Source organism: Tupaia chinensis, unplaced genomic scaffold (assembly GCF_000334495.1).
Source record: "Tupaia chinensis unplaced genomic scaffold, TupChi_1.0 Scaffold143247_2, whole genome shotgun sequence".
Lineage (NCBI taxonomy): Eukaryota > Metazoa > Chordata > Mammalia > Scandentia > Tupaiidae > Tupaia > Tupaia belangeri.
This window is the reverse complement of record NW_006203092.1, coordinates 2,161,134-2,182,355: the sequence shown is the minus strand read 5'-3', so window position 1 is coordinate 2,182,355 and position 21,222 is coordinate 2,161,134. Positions and strand designations below refer to the sequence as shown.

General features: G+C 36.6%; 1 protein-coding gene across 1 annotated transcript in view; it reads right to left on the bottom strand.

Moving 5' to 3' along the window:
• Positions 1-21,222, bottom strand: part of MPDZ (multiple PDZ domain crumbs cell polarity complex component) — a 163,217-nt gene that overhangs the window by 31,260 nt on the left and 110,735 nt on the right. Inside the window, 7 exon segments of the mRNA XM_027766416.1 lie at positions 2,327-2,414; positions 2,636-2,727; positions 3,661-3,857; positions 5,628-5,790; positions 8,832-8,930; positions 13,052-13,162; positions 16,222-16,399. Coding sequence (XP_027622217.1) covers positions 2,327-2,414; positions 2,636-2,727; positions 3,661-3,857; positions 5,628-5,790; positions 8,832-8,930; positions 13,052-13,162; positions 16,222-16,399 — 928 coding nt within the window.

The following is a 21,222-nucleotide window of genomic DNA, read 5'->3' as shown; positions in this document are numbered from 1 at the left end:
TTAAGAATTTTTTTTTTTTTTTTTTTTTTGCTGTAGGGCGTGTGCGCTCACCAGACAGAGAGGGAGACAGAAAGCGAGAAATCACCCCCCAGGGGAGATGGCCATGCCGCAATCCCTTCTCCTCCATTATCCTCTCGGGATCTTGGGCACACATGCACACACGCCTGGTGTGAGTTTTAAGTCACCAGGTCCGGGACTTGAACCGCGGTTGACTACATGGGAGTTCAACGACATAGCCATTACGCTAACTGCTGGTCTCATCACCTTCTTCTTTATTACTGATGTTACATAATTCTACCTTGGCTTTCTTTTCTGTAAATGCTCTCTGCAGGCAAACATCTCAGCTTCCATGGCTAACAAATGCCAAATATGCATCTGTGGGAATTCATCTCTAAACTCTATACCAAATGTCCCAGTCTACATGTTTACCTGATCTTCCAGCAGGCACTTCATTCTTAAGCTGCCTCAAATAGTATGCATTACATTTTTGCAAGTATGTTCCTTTTTCATATATTTTCTCTTTGGTGAAAGACAGGCATCTATTATGTCACCCAGTCAGATAACCAGAAATCTAGTACATACTATTTTAGTCACCATCATAACCCCAGCCCAAAAAAACAGCACTTGGTGAACAAGGCAGATGGCTCCAACAATAATTTTTAGATAAATGTTTCTCGGTCACTCATTTTTCTTCAATGAGTACAGTTAGAGATGAAGAACTGTCGATTTGGGTTCTCAGCATCTGATATAACTATTCCCTCTTTTCTTGCCTTAGTTCAAGCCCTCATTGTCTTTCTCCTGAATTATTCTAACATTTTTTTTTAAAGTTCATCTACTTTTTTTTTTTTTTTCCATGAGACAGAGCAATAGTGAAACAGGCACTCCTGAAGGGATCTTTACAGCACAAGCTACCTCCAGCTTCATCCCCCTGAATCATGAGCACACACATGCTGCTTGCACAGGGAAGCCTTGGGATGCAACTCAGGACCCTCCCACGTGGCTCCAGTATCACGGAGCACTGTGTTCCTGCTGTGCCATGGGCTGGCCCCTCAATAATCTTCTCACTTTGTCTAATTTAACTTCTCTCCCCCTGTACTCTCTGATTTTTCTCTACAGTACTGCCAGAGAAGTGTTCAAATGCAATTCTGATTCTTTGATTTCCACATTGCTCCAGAAGCTGGCACATGTTAGCCTGTCATAATGGTTCCATAGCCTGCCCCCATCTCCTTTCTCAGGGACTTATTCCTCACCAGCTCCTCATTCTCTGTCCCATATTGTTCAGTAACGCTCTACAACATCCCATTCCTCGCCCTGGCCAGAGCCTCCATGCCACTCCTCATGCCATGCTTTCTGCTTGTGAATGTTTTTCTCCCCCAAATCATTCAGCATATACTTCATGTGCAACTTCCTCCATAAAGTCTTATCCTCACGCTCTCCAGAGACACAACTAATTCCTCTTCTACCCCCACTATTCCCTGCACAGACTCCACTGGTGGCCTTCATGAAGCTGAGTACTTACTCATGTGAATATCTTTGTACAAGGCTATCCACTCCTTGAGTGCCAAGGCTATAACTTATCTATCTTTGATATCACTATAAGTGTTCTATAACTGTTAACTGAATTAATAAGCAATACATTAACCAATGCTTCCCGGAGAAACAAACACGTGGGAACCAGCAGTTAGCGTAATGGCTATGTCGCTGGACTCCCACATAGTCGACCGCGGTTCGCGTCCCGGACCCGGTGGCTTAAAACTCACGCCAGGCGCATGTGTGTGCGTGCCCAAGATCCCGAGAGGAGAATGGAGGAGAAGGGATTGCGGCGTGACCATCTCCCCTGGGGGTAGATTTCGCACTTTCTGTCTCTATGTCTCTCTCTGTCTGTCTGGCGAGCGCACGCACCCTATAGCGAAAACCTCTCCATGAGTGCCAAGGCTATAACTTATCTATCTTTGATATCACTATAAGTGTTCTATAACTGTTAACTGAATTAATAAGCAATACATTAACCAATGCTTCCCGGAGAAACAAACACGTGGGAACCAGCAGTTAGCGTAATGGCTATGTCGCTGGACTCCCACATAGTCGACCGCGGTTCGCGTCCCGGACCCGGTGGCTTAAAACTCACGCCAGGCGCATGTGTGTGCGTGCCCAAGATCCCGAGAGGAGAATGGAGGAGAAGGGATTGCGGCGTGACCATCTCCCCTGGGGGTAGATTTCGCACTTTCTGTCTCTATGTCTCTCTCTGTCTGTCTGGCGAGCGCACGCACCCTATAGCGAAAACCTCTCCAAAAAAAAAAAAGAGAAACAAATACGTTACATATACCTCCTTGTGCAGATTCTCTGAGGTAGAAGGCAAAGGTTCTATTGTATTTCCAGGACAGACAGCCATCTGACTCACTGCATCTTTATTTCTAAAAGATAAAAGCATCAACCTATCATATCATGATGATATTATTTTCATTCTCTTACTTGAAGACTCAGAAAAATTAGTAGATAAAGTTCTTTAACCCCAAAGACTTGGAACTATATAACACTTACATATATACAAATGTTTTATTTTCATTCAAAAGAACTCAGAATTGCAATATTAAAAAATGTATTTGGTAAACCAATGAAAGAAAAAAATGCTTACCTGATAAAAATGATTTTTACTTTTGAAGGGGCACATTTAATGATTGAAGAGGCATTCTGATGACTTCTTCCATATAATATTTGGCCATTGATCTATGAGAATTAGGTTTCATTAGATGGGCTTAAAATTGCAAATATTTTAATTATCCTAGCTAGCTAACACAGAGCACGTTTTTTTCTTACTTTAAAACATTACATCTATTTTTTTTCACTAGAATATAACCTGGATTTTGATGGTAAATAAGGAAAGGTCATGTTTACAGTCATCTTTACAAAGACGTGTATGAAGGCTGCTATTCACACTTACTGGTAAAGAGGCACCACTAACATCAACTGTGGAGAATAGACAGAATATTTCCTAGAAAGCACTGGGCTCCCAGAATGCTTAAACAAACAAGGATTTGTGGAAACACTTGTGATCTGCAAAGACCATTCGGCAAAGTTCCCTACAGTCACATCTCCCAGTTAGTCTCAAAACTCAAGGCCTGGGAATAGACACTGGGAGAAGAAATGATGGGTACACTGAAGATTTAGGCAGCATACTGTGCTTAAGCACCCCAGGATCTAACAAAAACTGCCATCTCAGCATCTAATAACTGCTGACTGAGCCTCCCTACCCCTATTAGGGATTCACCTCTCCATTAGGGATTCATTGTCCATAATGTCCAGCCACAATACTAGGGAATGATTGATCATTTAGCTGTTTAAAAACTCCTAATAAAAATGCAGCATACACACACACACACACACACACACAATTTTTTAAGTGTGATCTTTATTACTGTCTTGGGGCAAGATTTTTCTGATACTCAATAGTCATGACCTTTTAATGGGAGTTAATGGAAACATGGACTCTACTTAGTAAAGATTTGGTTTTTAGCCAGAGTTCCTAAAATGCATCTATTTTATTAGGCAAGTGATAGTTTTCTCTGTAACTATATGAAGTCTAGGAGATTCTCTAGAAACTGGTGATTCCACTGCCCTAATACAGCAAGATTAAATTCAAAGCTTTCCAAAAGAATTTACCTCTAGAAGCTCATCAGCAATCTGCAATCGACCATCTCTCCCAGCGGCTCCATTTGGATCAATCCCCACTATAAAGACACTCATCCTGGATCGGTCTTTGTTCCCAGCAAGGCTTAGACCCAGACCACTACGACCTTTCTCTAGTTCAATCATATGTAGCTCGCCTGTTAGGGTTCCATAACGCTCTCTGATGCTTTCTACACACAACAAATGTAAAACATACAAATTAAAAGTTCATTCACAGCCAAATTGCTTTACTATGGAAGACTAGTTTTATCTCAAAACAGCATTAACCAAAAGGTAACCTTCAGCAGTCAAACACAAACTAGAATGGCTATCTGGGCATCAGGACTGCTGTCCCGAAGTATCCAAACTTTGAGGAATTTCTTTGCATACACAGTGCAGACAGCATAGTGGCTGATTAATCAGTTCGCCTTGAGGTTTCAGACCCAAGAAGAGGGATTCATATTTTTAGACTCTTGAGAGATTATGATTAAGCCAGAAACTTACTTTATCGTTTGCAGAGAAGAACTGAACTAAGGCATCCACAATGTCTGTGTTCACTAGTCTGCGGGAGCTTTGCTCCTGTAGGAAATCTACATTGTCCACACTGTCATATCAAGTTGTTGCTTGCTACATATGTGCAGAAATAGGGGAATGGATTTTCTTATTGCATAAAGCCATCAGGCAGGACAAATCGATGGACCTATACCAGCTTTGGGATTCATGCCCTATTTAGAGAAACTATTTATATGTTCTACCCACATCTCTGAGAAGTGGAGTTTACTGTTCACTTCCTTCAATCCAAGGATCAGACCACATGTAGGTCTGACCTCCAGTCACAGCCCAGTCCACGGCCTGAGATGAGTGACCAGCTAGCAGTCAGCACTAAGAACTAACCATGAGTGAGCTATGCTGGATGTCCAGTTCAACAGAGTCCAGGCAGCCACTGCACCTTGATAGGTTAATAACAAATTGTTGTTTTAAGCCATTAAGTTTGGGGTGGGTTGATAACAGAAACAAACATTCAAGTTAACATCTTCCTAAGAGTATACTCTAGTCGCTTTTTTTGGATTAGCAATATACTTTTGTGTCATTGACAACACACCAGGAAAATTGTAAACTTCACCAATAATCTCTTAGAAAATATTATAAGGTTACTGTCATGCTTCCACATTGATTCTTAACTGCATTAATTTCAAAAACTGCCATTGTCCGACTTTTATATTTTGGGCTTCCTAAAGGCCTCTATTATTGCTTTCAAGAAGGAAATAATTAGATGTTTTAGAATGAAGCTCTTAAAACAATGACACTTATATGGCTTTTAGTTAAATCTTTAATATTTCCCTATAAAATGTTCAATTTCCTTAGAAAACACAGACACCCCATCAATCTTAATAACAGCTGCCTTTGAATGATCCCTGTGTACCAGGCATTGTACTTACCACTCTTCAGACCTTATCTAACATAATGTTAGCATCCTGAGAGAAGAACTGTATTTTTAAAATGGGCTAACACTTAAAGGCAAGAAACAATTTAGGAAATGCCCAACGATCTTATCTCAAGAATTAAACTATGCCACCACACCATTATAGAAAACACAGAAACTCAACGTGTGATAACAACATCTGATTTTATAATTGAGAATCTGAGGCCTAGAAAGGGGCAATGACTTGTTCAAAACCACAGGGTGGCAGATCCACCAGCATCTGAGAGTATGCCCTTCTTTCCTTAATGCCCCTACAAAAGGCAAAGCGGGCTTTAATAGGAATGCACATGTAAAGGAAAGGATGGACATGATTTCATACCTCAGGAATGGATGTTGTACTCAAGTCAATCAAACAGCATTTTTTTTTTTCACACAAAATTGCAGTATGTACCACTAACGCTGAAACATACTTGTTTGTGAAAACCAGAGCTATTCAAATACCTCCTATAATTAAGTGCATCAGAAAAAGATGACTTACTCCAGCTGTAACCAAACTCATCTTCTTTGTCCAGGTCATCTGTGATTTTGCTTGCGGAAGACTGTGCGTGATCACTGCCCGTTTCTTCAAATGCTAACGTAGGGTGTGGCAACACGTTGCACAATGTCGTCTTCTCTGGCTCTGACTCTGACTGACTGGGCGCCTGTGGGAACAAGAAGAATGCAGTTGGCAAGTGCAGCCAGGGGAAGGAAACTTTAAAGAAAAGGAATAAGAGGATAGTGCCAGAAACAAAAAAGCAGTTCAAAATATCTAACAAATAAGGAAAAGCTCACATAGACAAGGGGGTCTTCAAAAAGTTTATGGACAATACAAATTATGAAAAAACTGTGCATAGATTTCATTTTTTTTTCTTGCACCAAAATAAACTTGTGCTTTAATTCCATTTTATTCCATAAACTTTTGAAGTCCACTAGTCCGTAAAATGTTCGACAGGATTCAGGTAAAGTTTAAATATATTAACTGAGATAATATGAGAGCACGATTCATTAAACTGTTGTTTGCTATTTTAAGCCACTGAACTATTCAATTTGGAAGTGTGAATGACTTAAGATAGAATATTGCACCAACATCCCTTCTGGAAAAAAATTCTCATTCCAAAGTTATCACAAATATGAAGGGGTACAGACAAGAGTTGAGGGTGTCTAAAACGATCAGTTGAAATTTTTTAAAAAATTGACAAAGAAGTTGCCCTCCAAAGTTTGTTAGTGAGACTCTATTTAAAGAATTTGTATTGCTACCTGAATCCTCTCTCCAAATGTTACTCTCAATAAGTCCACAGGAACTAACACATGCAGGCTTGTCTACCAGGGAAGCTGGAATGTTAGCACATAGCACATGGTCTGCGATCTAAAGGGCGTGGTTTACAGGGACAACACCATCTTTCTCTTGTCAAGATGGTTCACATGATGAAAAAAAATAGCATACAAAAATACTTCATACAGAGCCAAAGTGTGATATATTTACTGTAACTTAGAAGAACCATAGGTCCAGTTTCAATAAAAGAGGACTTGGTATTGTCAAGTACTTAAAATACCAATTATCAAACAGAATGGTAAGTAGATTTTATTCATTTGCAGAGGAATAAACCTTTTGAACCTGAGGTCACGAGAAGTGAAAGATTTTGTTTGAAACCACAGTGTACTAGAGTTCTTGCTTAATGTTTAATTCAATGCACTTTCCATTATATAACGTTCTTTAATTTCCGTAGTGAGATAGCCTCTAACTCAGGGATGAGAGACACCAGCTAATGAACCAACCACTGTATGTCGCTGACCCTGATGCCTTATCCTAGCTTCTTTTTTTAAAACTTTTTTCCCATAAAAATCCCTGTGACCAAACTTGTCATATTTTATATGTATATATCTAGAAAAATGATATAATTTTTAAATAAGTCTGTTTGTTAGAAAAACGCACTGAATGACAAGCATGCATAAATATTTGGAAATTATTAATTGGTGCCAAGACTCAGAATACCAGAAACGTATCTAACACTAAAACTACTTGACACTGAATGTGATCTTTCTTTGATGATTTTGAAAACACTTAATTCTGGCAAAGCAGAAGACTGGCTGACAGAGACTTAAGGGCAACAGATTTTCAGGTTACAGAATCTGCTGTCTTAAAATGTTTGGTTTATACACATCATTGCCCAAACAGATAAAAGATACTAGTACAAATGTAACCCTTGTTATCTTCCCAAATGCTGTGCTTCAAATCTCTCAAATTAATAACGTACAAATATAAAGAACTACATATAGATATAAAAAAACTTCATCTGATCTAATCAAGGTTAATTTATCATGCTAATAGAAGTATATATACTTCACAATTTTTCTGGTTTAAATAAATAATTACTTCTCTGTAACAACAGAAAAGAAGACCAAGCATGAATTAAGTATATTTTAATTTTAAAAAGTAAAATAGAATCCTTTTTCACTGCCTAATTTTAAAAATCTATGAATATACATTTCAGAGATCTTGCTCATAATTTTTCTGAGCTGTCATTCTTCTTAGGAACAAACAAGCAAAACCTTTATCTGAAAAACTGGTCAAGATCTTAGGCACAGAATTTTCACACCGTGAGTAAACAAAAAGCTGTCAAACCTAATCATAAAACTAAAATAATTCTGTATTTACTCAGGGGGCAATTTTACTACCCTTGACATTCTCATTCATACCAAGATCATGTAACTGGGTTGTCACTGACAGTTCTTAAAATGCATTAGTGAAAATACAGCTCTTTAACAAAGATCATTTAGCCTTCATTGGCAAAAATGCAAAGTGCACTTGAAATCACTCTATGCTATGTCTGTAAACATCAAGTACGACATATAACACATCCACGTATGAAGATTTCACACTGAGACAAACCTTAAATGGTGTGGGAGCAAAAGGGTTAGTTGGGGAACAACGGAAGGTAACTTTACTTGAATTCTGTAATTCCTACAGCAATAGAAAACATATTCCTTCAGACAGAGCATCTTTGGTTAGCCATATTACAACAACATGAAAATCCAATGAATATTCATAAAATGTTTCCTGAAAGAAATTGTTGACAGCTTTTTTTTTCTTTTCATGATCAAATTATAGTATATAAGCTTTTATAAAATTTAGTTTAATTTTGGTTTTATAATTTCATCAGAGCATGAGAATATCCAAGTATGGATGTACAAGCATTAAAACAGTTACATTTCCTGATTCAGGCATTTATATGGACAATCTTTATGAATATTCAACAGTCTCCTATATGTACACATCTACAATTATTTGTAGAGTGATTAACACACAATAGAGCTTTTATGACCACCTTGTAGAAGTCTGAAAAGGCTTTAAACCAATACAAGTTTTTAAATAAATTGCATGTGACAGCAGTTCATACATTTGGCAACTAGCATATTTAAATATCAGAGAATTTAAATTGTACCCAAATACAAGAAAGGCACTAGACTCATGATTCTCTTTCACTTTTCAGAAGGACCATTTCATTTCAGCTATAAAAATACACATTCTCTGACAAGAAAATGAGCTTAGGAAAGGATCTGCATGCTCACTTCAAACACACAATTGTTGGGTGTTTTCTTCCTGCCCGAATGGAGTACACGGTGACCTGGGACAAAGGCACAGTAATAACAAAGAACAAAACATGTGCAAAAGGCAATGGCAAGACAATGGGCATTATCCAACCTTGTCAGCGTTGAACAGTAGAGAGTCAGCAAATGGGTTAGTGCTGCTGAAGTTGTGCTTAGGGTAAAGGTTGTGCGGCAGGGAAGGCAAAGGGGATTTCTAAAAGGAAACATAAGAGGCGCTGAGCGCAAAAGAAATGTATGTAAAACAACTCAGTTTTAACATCAACGTACTTACTGATTTCAAGAACTGCCTTCTGAAACTAGATCTTTCCAGATCTATCAATAGTAATGAATAGCAACTTTCCCTTAAATAGTCTGGAACTAAGGGTTTGCCTCTAATTGACCTGAATTTACACCAGAGTCTAAATCTGTCCACACACCACACAGGAAATTAGCTTATTAAATTGACCCCAAATTTCTTTTATTTTCCCTGAATGTCTTATCACAGATGGCACGAGTATCTTGCCCACATTCTATATTAATATATGATTCATGCACGTCAGTGAACATTTCAAAATTAAAACCACAAAGTTTTTAGTCACTTATATTTGAAAGCTAATTATGTTATATTTAAAAAAAAATAATCTATCTGTTCCAGAAAGCAAATTAAACATTTGTCTGCTAGTTCACTGGCACCTTCTTTATGCTGTTATTTAGTTTCCCAGTAAAATAGTTTTTCATATTTTGACTATCTATTAAGGCTACTTTAGAACAATCATATTTTTTATTTAAAAAAATAAAGCCAACAATTTGTGAAGAAATGAGAACAGCACTTTGGTGTTTTCTTACTTCTGCCCAGTTTGAGTTGAAGTTGGAACACTGAAATTCATGCTTTAAAAAGTGTCCTATAAAATTTCCCATATTATTCAGGAATTTATAAGGCTTTGTGTAATATTTGAAGTCCTGCCTTAGAATGTTTCTCATAGATTTTGTAGCTTGCCTGTAATATGTCTTGAGGCAGGAAAGTTAGAGTTGAATACACATATTAAAGGCAGGATGACTGCCAGATAGAATTTAGCCTTTTCACAGCCCAATAAATAAATTAATAAAATAATGAAAGAAATTTCTTTAGCATTATAAATTCTTCTCCTTTTTACACTGCTATCTTTTTCTTTTATTGAATATATTTTTCAGAAGAAATGGCCGACATTTAAAATTCATCTTGGCTCCAATGAAATGTTTGTGTTACTCCTCTCTATAAAAGAAGGCTCACTGGCAGGCATCAAGTGCAGAGAGAGGTTGTCATGTGACATCACCCTAAATGGGAGAACACTGGAAAGACTGTGCAGTATGCCTACACTAAAGCTTATGCCACATTACCCTTTCATTCTGCTCTTCTCGCAATGTTTTTCCTACACAGGGAAAAGGGGTGGGTTGGGGGAATGGGCACAATGACATTTCTGCTCAGCTCAACTTTCTTTCCGCTTTTCAGTTTAAAATGTCAACTCTTGCTTTACAAAAGAGAAGATCACAAATATGAGGAACATGACCATTTAGTAAGGTAGAAGTAATGACTGGGCACAGATGAAAAACATACCGTCGGCAAAAGAATTCCATGTTACGGGGATGGAGATTATTTTGAATCCTTGTACATAATATTTTTAGGTTACAGGTGTCTTTGATAATTCTATAGAATGACAGAAAATTAAGTATAATGGAAAATGGATTACTCAAAGAGAGTTCTACTGATAATTTGGGAGGTTTTGTAAATTTCTTTTTATTTTTTTTCATTCGCAGATTTTAGAGGATTAGGATTAGAATTTGGCCCTGATAGCAGAATGTGAAAGTACAGCATGAACAGAGCAGATGAAATGGCATATTGCTCTATTATTAGGAAAAGACTTATAAGATTTATAGAAACAGATTACATTTTTTATTAAAAAATCAGTGATGAAACTTCTGATTGTAGTCCCAAGGGCTGATAAAAGCAGAAACATTATTAACTAAGAAAAAGCACATGAGGCAAAGACATTCTCTGGCTCGTATTAATGGGGCCCACCTTTCCACTGTATTACACAATGTGGTCACACTACATTTTGTGAAAGTTTATACTTGTGAAATTATCAGGGTTAGTTCTGGAAAGTTCTGATTCTTAAGCAGCCTAAGGAACAAAGAGATAGAATGGCTTTTCAGCCTGTGCATAAGATTTTCTAGCTGTTTTATATTATATCCACAATAAAAACATTTATTTTTGAGACTGTTAAGTATGTGTTTTCGTGATATTTTTTTCTTTTCGAATACTGGAGATACAGTTATTTCTATAGGGAAGTAAATCACTGGAAACCAAGTAGGTCTCATTTCAAATTCAAAATTAATTCTAATTTTCCAAAGCAAAATGTATACAGCTTGACCAAATGTGCCATTCTAAGCAAGATTTATCCTGGAATAATTGTATAAAATTAGGTGTCATTGTATCTCAAATAGTAATAGAAGTGTTTTCCAGGTGTATGAGACAATATTTTCTCAGCTCATTGAAAATGTGACTAGCATTGGAAAAAAAAAAGTTTGTATTGAGTAGTTTAAGGTTTTAAAGTAATATTAAGGATCCCTATTCAGCAGCTTACAGTAGGGTCCCAAGAGATGTAAAGTTTGAAATTAAAAGTAAAACCTAGAAAGGAATACAACCCACCCCCCTCATACACACAAAAATAGTTGCAACTTAACTTCAACAGCCATTTACCAACATTATCATGCTGTGTCTATGTTTAACACAACAAATGGAAACAAGTGTAAAAAGATTTGTAGTTATTTAAACAAACTGAATGGCATTTGTAAAGAATACAGCATGATGCAGCCCTACCATTTGGCAGATTTTCTATCTGAATGGATAATTATTACCTAACAATAAACAACTGAATGATTAAAAACTGCAGATGTGAAGATAAATGCTTACATTAAGAACTACAAAAAATCCATTCCTGAAGGTGAACCCAGGCCAGAGTTACACCTGTCTTCACAACAAAAGGAAGTACTAGTAAAATAAATGTGGTTCCTCTGTATTCCATGGCAGAGAATATCGATGCTACTTTCACTGAGCTCATCTACAGAGCAGTTAGCAATTTTCCTTCTGTCATTTGAGCATTAGTTTCTTAAATCCTTAACTTTACAAGTTAAAATTCAAGGTATTTTATAGATAAAATGGTATGTTTTAGGTTTTGCACAATGCTTTTAACTTCTCTCACATATGTTGACATTTTTCTTTTAATGACAACCCGCCTTCAAAACTAGTAAGCTGAGAATTCAGAGAGAATCAGTGTGACCCAGGCTGTTAACTCAGATCCAGAAGTAGAGTCTCTAAGGATGTCAGGACATCTAGAAAACTCCTGACATGGCAAGCAACTTTTAAGTGAATGCATATCCTTCTAAGGAGCTTTCCAAGGAGTAGGGAACCCAAATGTATTTTATAATTGCTGCATAGAAATATATTTGCTTCAATTGAAACATAAGAAATAGAAAAAAAAATTTAAACTGCTGGCATAAATGTTCTTCAGCATTATTAGGACCTAACAAATACATGAAGCCTCACTTCATATCTTTTCTATTAACAACATCACTAAATGTGCTCATATTTTCTAAAATATATTTAAATCCATTTTACCTATGATGTCTAAATAGCATTTATAAAAAATGCATAGGTTTTTCCTTTCAGGAAGACTGTTCTTTTTGCACAAACTACTATTGTCTTTAAAATGGGTTAATAGGCTTCTGCACACCAGCATTTATCCAGTAATAAAGAGTTTCATAGTGGTTGTGCTTGAGAAATAGCAATTATGAATCACTTACACAGAAACAAAAATCTACCCAGTGGAAACTTAATGTTCAGTGGGATGTAAACATGTTGGAGATCACTCACAGGTGATCATGGGACTTTATCAGCAGGAGACACTGTCTAGAAAATGAAACCCCTGCAGCATCTAAGGGACTCCACTAAGGATCATGGACTATTAACCTGAATGATGACATCGCAATCCACTTAACTTCTGTATTTTGTGACTATAATGAACACTAGTATTTAACCATCTAGATACTTAAGGCCACCAATATATCTTGCGTCTGTATGTTTTTAACAGACTTCCAGTTTTCACTACAAATGATAGAAGGACTTTTTTTTTTTTTAGGATAACTCAATTTTTTAAAATGAGAATAAAAGCTTTTGAAAAGTCTTCTGAAATCTCATGAATTGAAATCTTTGCTCATACAGACAACTTGGCCCTTGATACATGAGATTCCAAGTTGAACAGATTGGATATGCCTACCTTGCCCTCTGTGTTCGCTTACCCTTGGTCTGTTTATAATGCTCTGTACCATAAAGACTACAGGGTTGCCTGCTTTCCGAATGGCTTCCACAGCTTGTTCGTGGCTTGCATCTCTGAGGTCCATTCCATCCACCTGCAATGGAAGGCCTCAGCTTAACAATTCAAGAAGCTACAGAAAACAGGACACTTTGTGGATCTAGAGTGTTGGGCATCCTTTGTTGGGTTCCCAGAAAGTCTGTTTCAGTATCACAAATAATTGAGACTACTGAACTTCTCAACTGTACAGCCGCGGACTTGGGGTACCCTAGTTTAGACACAGATTCCTCCCTCCAGTAAAGTAGTGGAATAGTAATAATTAAGAATAAAGATTCTGCTTCTGCATTCCCTAAACTGCTCAGCTGTTCCTCTAAATTAATACATTAATATCATCAAAAAATAATATAAGGGAACTACCCAGCAGCTCTACCTTCATTATCAAAGTCACTGTATAAATTTTCTTCTAATTCAGTATAGAGTGGTTTGTAAGTAGGTGCATGATGTCTTAAATATTTCTCTAAAATACAGGGAAACTTGAAGCTACAAGAAATTCTGATATTTAGAAAAATCAGATTATTGTAAGGTTAGTTTTGCAAAAGAAACTTTGTAGTAGACATAATAGGGAGCTGGAAGCCAAGAGATTACTTGTTAGTAATTCTTCTATGAATAGCTTGAAAATGAAAGTTATTTTATATCTTTTTATTGATCATAGCTTGCTTGGGTGATGACCAGCATAGCTTACATACTATATGTATAAGAAGGAAAGTAGTTAAAAAGGCCAAATGCTAATCCTGCCAGAAAATGATAGGACTTTATTATAATTTCCAATCACTATGACATGATACATACAACAAAATAGCAAACTCAGAGTGGATATGATTCTGGAAAAGAATATTAATTATTAGGTTTTTGCATAGAGTATCATTACCTTTAAAGGAATTATATACATTTCATTGAAACCTTTCCGAGGAATGACATAACAATGTTTTTTCAGTGCACATTAAAAAATGTCTTCTCACTTTTTAGTGGACAAAAAGTCAGTATTCGCATCTATTATATATTCCATTAACAGGAAAATTGAACGAATGTTAGAATCCTTTGCTCAAGTCCAAGAACTTTAGAATCAGTATGGAACACTTTGCAGGTCCTGCTCACGTAGTCTACATTCATTTTTTGGAACTCTTAGCAAAGTCATGTTTTAGAATCCTCAGAATTACAGAGCCCTATGGCTTTCTTATTTGCTGGAAAAGTTCTTGCACATAGAATACTCAACAGATCATTGGTGAATTGCACATGGTATTTTACAACACAAAAATTGTCCTTTCTTTTGAACTTGACTTTAACTCTCTTAGTACATTCAAACAACATTGAGGAGCAAATTGACCTACCCATTCTAAAAATAATCATGAATATTTCCTTCTTTTTAAGTCAAAGATATTGAATAGTAAAGTGTGCATAAAATAAACTTTCTAGTGATAATATAAAATTGGAGATTTTAGATAGTACTTTAAATTTCTTTAAAAGGGGATGAAGTTATTATCTAATGAAAGGTAAGAAGGCAGGAAGAAAGCGAAAGCCTATCATTCTTCCTTATAAATGGTCATAGGGGAAAAAAGGGGGCATGTTCTTTACTTTCTCTATGTCTCGACCTTCTTTGGTTCTCAGAAACAATTAATCAATAAAATAATAAATAAAAACATCCTAAAAATATTCATTTTGACATCGTGATTGGTATGTTATAACTTAGTTCTAAATACTTAAGGCATTTTAGTTTGTAAGTTGCACGGATTTAGAAAATGAGAGATGGTCACTTGTTCAAAGAAAATATAATGAACCTTAGTAATAAAGTTATTTTATTTTGACATTGTCTTTTAGTCTACTCTATAAATTCTAAAACTCAGAAAATCTGGGTTGGGTACTGACCCCTTTAAATAAAATTATGCTTATTCTGATCAAATAATTTATCATGCTGGTTCTGAAGTGACTTGATTACTTCTTAAGTCTGTCCCACTTGGCAGGCAGGCACAGGGCTTGGTTAACTGTGGGATGCCCAGAGCCTGTAATAGCACCTGGAATGCGACAGCTGCTCCAGGATATTTGAGCAAATGAGTGAGTGACACAGGAGAGAAGAGTCTATTTAAAATATTGAAATTTGCTTGAAATTAAAGGACTAGGTAAAATTTGACCACACACTTCAGTTTTGCACATAACAATATACATGTGTACACACACATGCACACACACACACACACACTCACAGAGCCACCTCCAGTAAATTGGGATAGTGCTGAGAAAAACAAAGATGATCCTGGCTGGGTTGAGAGGGAAGAATTTATATGAAAGGTAATCAAAGTGATAGTAGCAAACATTTTACCAAAAAAAAACTCACTTGGAAAAAAAATCTCACCTAACAAAACATATCTACAATAAAATAATGATGAAGTATTTCTTTAAAAAATCTCATTGAGGGAACCAGCAGTTGGCGTAATGGCTATGTCGCTGGACTCCCACATAGTGACCGCGGTTTGCGTCCCAGACCCGGTGGCTTCAAACTCATGCTGGGCGCGTGTGAGTGTGTGCCCAAGATCCCAAGATGAGAATGGAGGAGAAGGGATTGCGGCGTGACCATCCCCCCTGGGGGGTGATTTCTCGCTTTCTGTCTCTATGTCTCTCTCTGTCTGTCTGGCGAGTGCACACACCCTGTAGCGAAAATCTCTCCAAAAAAAAAAAAAAAGAAAGAAAGAAAGAAAAGAAAAAAATCTCATTGAAGAAATGAATTATGATGCATGTACTTTGTGTACATTATAAAAATTATAATTAATTTTAAACCATTCAATGTTTTTCCCCAAGAAATTTGCTTTGGTCTTTCAAAGAGAACATAATTATTTTAACTTGGGGCCAGGTTTTTTTTTTTTCTTTTTTTTTAATAGTTAGTTATCTCTCCAAACATCTATCTCTACATCAAAATATACAATCTGCTGTCATACACAAAATAAAATTATGTATGGAAAGTAACAAGTAAGAAAGAAAACCATTAACCACAAACATGTTTTTCTCTATGTTAGGTCAGGTAATCAGAATAGAGATAATAATTCCTTTGGTATAGAAGATGGAACAAGTGAAGAATTTTGGCATAGAAAGCTCACTGGAGGGTACCTCTACTATCCTATCTCCAGGTTTCAAGGTTCCATTTTTGCCAGCTGGACTATCTTCAAGAACATGTTTGATGAAAATTCCCCTCATCACTTCACCGTTGCTTAGGCGACTCCCCATCCCTCGTCCACCAACAATGCTGATGCCCAAGGATTTGCTTGGTTCTCTCCAAAGTTCAACCCTATAAAAATAAATAAGATTTTAAACTCTTACAAGAAAACTGGAAAAAAAATTTTATGATTTTAAACTTGTTAATAATTTCTTGGAAATAACATGAACAGCACAGGTAACAAAAGAGACAAAATGGACAAACAGCTCATCAAAATTATTAATAAAACTTTTATCCATCAAAGGACACTTTCAATAGTGTAAAAAGGTGATCTATAGAAGGGAATCACATTTGTTAATCACATATCTGATGAGGGATTAACATCAAGCACATATAAAGAACTCTAAAAACTCAACAACAAAAAAGGTGGATAAAAATGGGCATGAACTTGAATAGTTATTTATCTAAAGATATAGAAACAGTCCATATGCACTTATGGATATTTAACATCACTATTAATTACAGAAATAAAAATCACAAAGAAGAATAAAATACTGCTTTATACCCATGAGGTCACCTATTATCAAAAAGCAGAAAATAACAAGTGTTGACAAGGTTGTAGCAAAATCGGAACCCTTGTTCACTGTTGGTGAGAATGTAAAACAGTAACAGCAACTATGGAAAACAGTATGTCAATCTATAAAAAAATTAAAATAGAACTATAATTCAACAATTCACTTAAGGGAGTATATCCCTAAAATAACTCAAAGAAGCATTTTGAAGAAATATTTGTACAGCTATGTTTACAGAAGCATTATTCACAATAGCCAAAGGAGGGAGACAAACCAAGTGTCCATCAACGAATGGATGTATAAGCAAATGATATGGTAACCACAGCTGCTCTCCATTGTCCAATATTTATATTTTAAACTTTATATTGTCCAATATTTCAGTTTGTGCCATAGGTCGGAAGTGGCAGAGAGTAAAAAGGGAATCATGGGGAAAAAAAGAAGTTGGGGACCAGAAGTTAGCATAATGGCTATGTAGCTGGACTCCCATGTAGTCGACCACGGTTCGAGTCCTGGACCCGGTGGCTTAAACTCACGCTGGGCGCGTGTGCGTGAGTGCCCAAGATCCCGAGAGGAGAATGGAGGAGAAAGGATTGCGGCGTGGCCATCCCCCCAGGGGATGATTTCTTGCTTTCTGTCTGGTGAGCACATGCACCCTATAGCAAAAAAACCTCTCCAAAAGAAGTAAAAAAAGAAGTAAAACAGTTAAGAAACACAAAATGAAAATTATTTATTGAAGATATGTATAGTAAGATCTTTGAAAGAACTAATAAACAGTGTATTCTGAATGGGAAAATTCATTTTGTACATTTTAATGACATACAGTAAATGAATGTAAAATAAATAAATTAGAAATGCTATAATATATACACAGGTCTTCAAAAAGTTCGTGGAAAGTGTATATTATGAACACTATCCATGGATTTCAAAAATTTTTGTCCCAGAACTAACTTGTCCTTTAATCTCATCTTCCATGAACTCTTTGAAGTCTTTTTGCACATAAACAGACTATTATTCGGGCTTAAAAAAAGAAGGAACTTCTAGGCCAGCAAGTGGTGTGGTGGTTAAGGGGCTGGACTACCACATGGCTGACATGGTTTGAGTCACAGATCTGATGACTTTCTTTCTCACTTCTCTCTCTCTCTTCCTGGTCAGCATACATGCCCTGTGGCAAAATTTAAAATAATAATAATAAATGAATAAAATGAAATAATTGTTTTTTAAAAAGGAAGGAAATTCTAAACATGTTATAACATAGATAAACACTGAGAACTTACTAACTGAAAAGACAAACATTGCATGACTTCACTCATGAAGTACCTAAAATAGTCAAATTCATAGAGAGAAAATAGATGGTGGTTGATGGAGATAGGAAGAGGGATGAGTAGGGAGTTATTAATGGGCAGAGCTCCAGTTTCACAGATGAAAAACCTGCAGAGGGATGGTGTGATAGCTGCATAGCAATATGAATGTACTTAATGCCACTGAACTGTTTACCTAAAAACAGTTAAAAGCAGTAATAATAAATTTTTAAATGCAATAGGATAAAACTGCATATATGTTAAGTTTTGCAAGTATTATTTGCCCAATTTATTAGATTTTGCTAGTAGTAAAATAAGGCAGTTTTAAATACTATTCCAATCATGTATTTCATAAGGTCTGGTAAATACTAAGGTATTTCTGAAGCTGATTTATTACAAATAATTATTGGACTCACATGCCAGGTTAGGGCACAGACCCAAGTGAAAGTGACATTTTGCAGGAGCTTTAATATTACAGACATTAAGTAAGTAATCAAGAACTGCAGTTACCATAGAAAAAATGGTGGCTTCTAAGCTTAGCAATCAAATCAAGGGAAAGAACATCCCTGAACACACTGTGTCAGAAGCTTACCTCTGTAAACGTCTTTCTTGCTAAGACAGACCTCATCACTAATGGAGCATCTGCTGATTAAATCCTGCATGATCTTATTCCACCTCGACCTACCTAAACTCCCATGCCTCTTTGCTTCTCCTTCTCCACTCCAGCCACTACATCATCTCCTAACATTGCTTAAGTTAGTCTAGCATGCTCTGCCTTGAGGCCTTGGCCATTGCTACTTCTTCTGTCTTGACTGCACTTTCCATACCTACAAAATAAATACATGACGTCATATTCAGTAATTGCCAAAAGCCATAAGAACTCTGAATGGACAGAAGAATAAGGGGATATGCACTGAGATGTTTGGCTAAGAGGAGATAGCATGTAAGACTGTTGAAAGAAAACATATCAAAGACCGTAAAGAAGATGAGCCCCCACAACCTGCTCCATGCTACACAAAAACGACTACACTAGATGTTAACTAGAAGACAGTATGGGAAATGTGTACTCAACACGGATATTTGAGGTGCTTCCAGGGAAGAGGAAAGGTTGAAGTAAGAATTGAAAAAATAAAAAAAAAGCCACCTTGGCAAAAAGTCTGGGATAAAAGAGTATCTCTGATGGAGGGAGAAAATGGGCGATGGGCGACGGTTCAGAACACAGAGGCTGAGACACATTTTTACTTTGGTCAGTACTTCCTTTCCTAACTGGAAATTTCTAATTCTAGAGACTATTTATTTCATTTTTTTGCTGTTTTATCAGAGTGTATGTGCACTCTCTAGAGAAAGACAGAGAGAGAGAAAGTACCCTATTTGGGGGGTGGTTACACTTCAATTCCTTCTCCCCCATTCCTCCCACCTTCAAGATTTTGGGCACGTGCTCCATGCATATTTTTTAAGACACTGGCTCAAGACTCAAACCAAGTAGCTGGCCATATGGGATCCAGCTGCCTTAACCACCACACCACCAGATGGTTCTATCTGTTCAGGTGTAAAGGATCTCACCATGATGCTTAACCGTATAAAACTTTTGTGAAATAGCTAGTTAAAATTCCATCCATCACTCATCATTTTATTACACTGTAGGAATTCTGTGAAAGCAAAAAATGAACATTTTCCACTATTTATTGAAGCAGGTCTTGAGCAAAACTGTCAAAGTGAAAAAGTAAGTTGTTACTATATGTAGATTATTTTTAAAAATGAGTTTTCATAAAAGATAGATAGAAAGAGAGAGTGAGAGAGATACTTGACAGGATCTCACCACTCCACAATCCTCTCCCAAATTTTCTAGCCAGCCAGTATCGTGGCCTTGAGCAAATGTGCGTGGCACATTCAGGCTGACTTGGGATCCGAACCCAACCCTCCTATGTGACTCCAGTATGACACAGCAATGCTTTATTGATTGTACCTTCATGACTGGACCTATACGCATATTTTAAAACTCTAGAAAACATAGGTAGGATTCATTAACTCTTAAAAAGAAAAATAAACGAATGAGTGAATGAATTAGAGAAAGAAAGAATCTTTCCTAGAGCTCATTATGTTGGTATTAGAAAGTGGTTCTAATGATTTCTTCTTTTTAAGAATTATTTAACTTTATTTACTTATTTATTAATTAATTTTAATTTGGCCGGAGAGAGAAAAGCAGGGGGAGGGAGTGAGAAAGCAAGCTGCCAGGTCCAGGACTTTAACCACAGTAAGCCATGAGGGAGTCTAGAGCCCTTAACCACCACGCCACCTGCTGGTCCTGATTTCTTAATTAATACAAAACAAACAAACAAACAAACAGCGGTAGCAGCAGACATTTATTACAGGCTTATCTGCTCAGCACTATTTTCTATTTGAGTCACACACACTTCATTAACTTCTTCCATCATTCCTATGAAGTCGATACTCTTACCACCCTCCCTTTACAGAGAAGGAAAGACACAGATAAGTTAAGGAACCTTTGGATAACCACACCTTGTACTTTCATAGGGTAGCTAAGATCAAAGGGTGCACACAGATAAGTCTGGCATGTTCAACTTAACAGACCCAAAACCTTTCTCTAGCATCCTTTGTTATCCTCTAGTATTGCTCTCGTATCACAAAGCAGCGTTCTACTACTCGTAGCACCAAAGAGTTCAAGTTCTGCTCCTTGTTTTGGTAATAATTCCGTGACACTGGGCAACTCATTTACACATTCTCTGTCATTTTCTCCTCAGCTGTGAAATGGACCTATGAGAGTCTCTACATCTAGAGACTGCTATGAAGATTAAATTAATTAATGCATGTAAATGGAAAGCAAAGGTTTGGCACATAACAATCCATAACTCTTTTATTACTAGTTTGATGATGATGATTATGATTACTGCAATAACAGAAGTAAGATAAAATTCAATCCATGTGATAAGGAAGCAAATGTGCCCCCATTCCATGGGTTCTGTTACACCTATACATTATTTACTAAGACAAGACACAATATTACATCTATTAGATTGACAAAAAAAAAAACCTTTCTAAAAAATGATCATGTAATATGGTAACA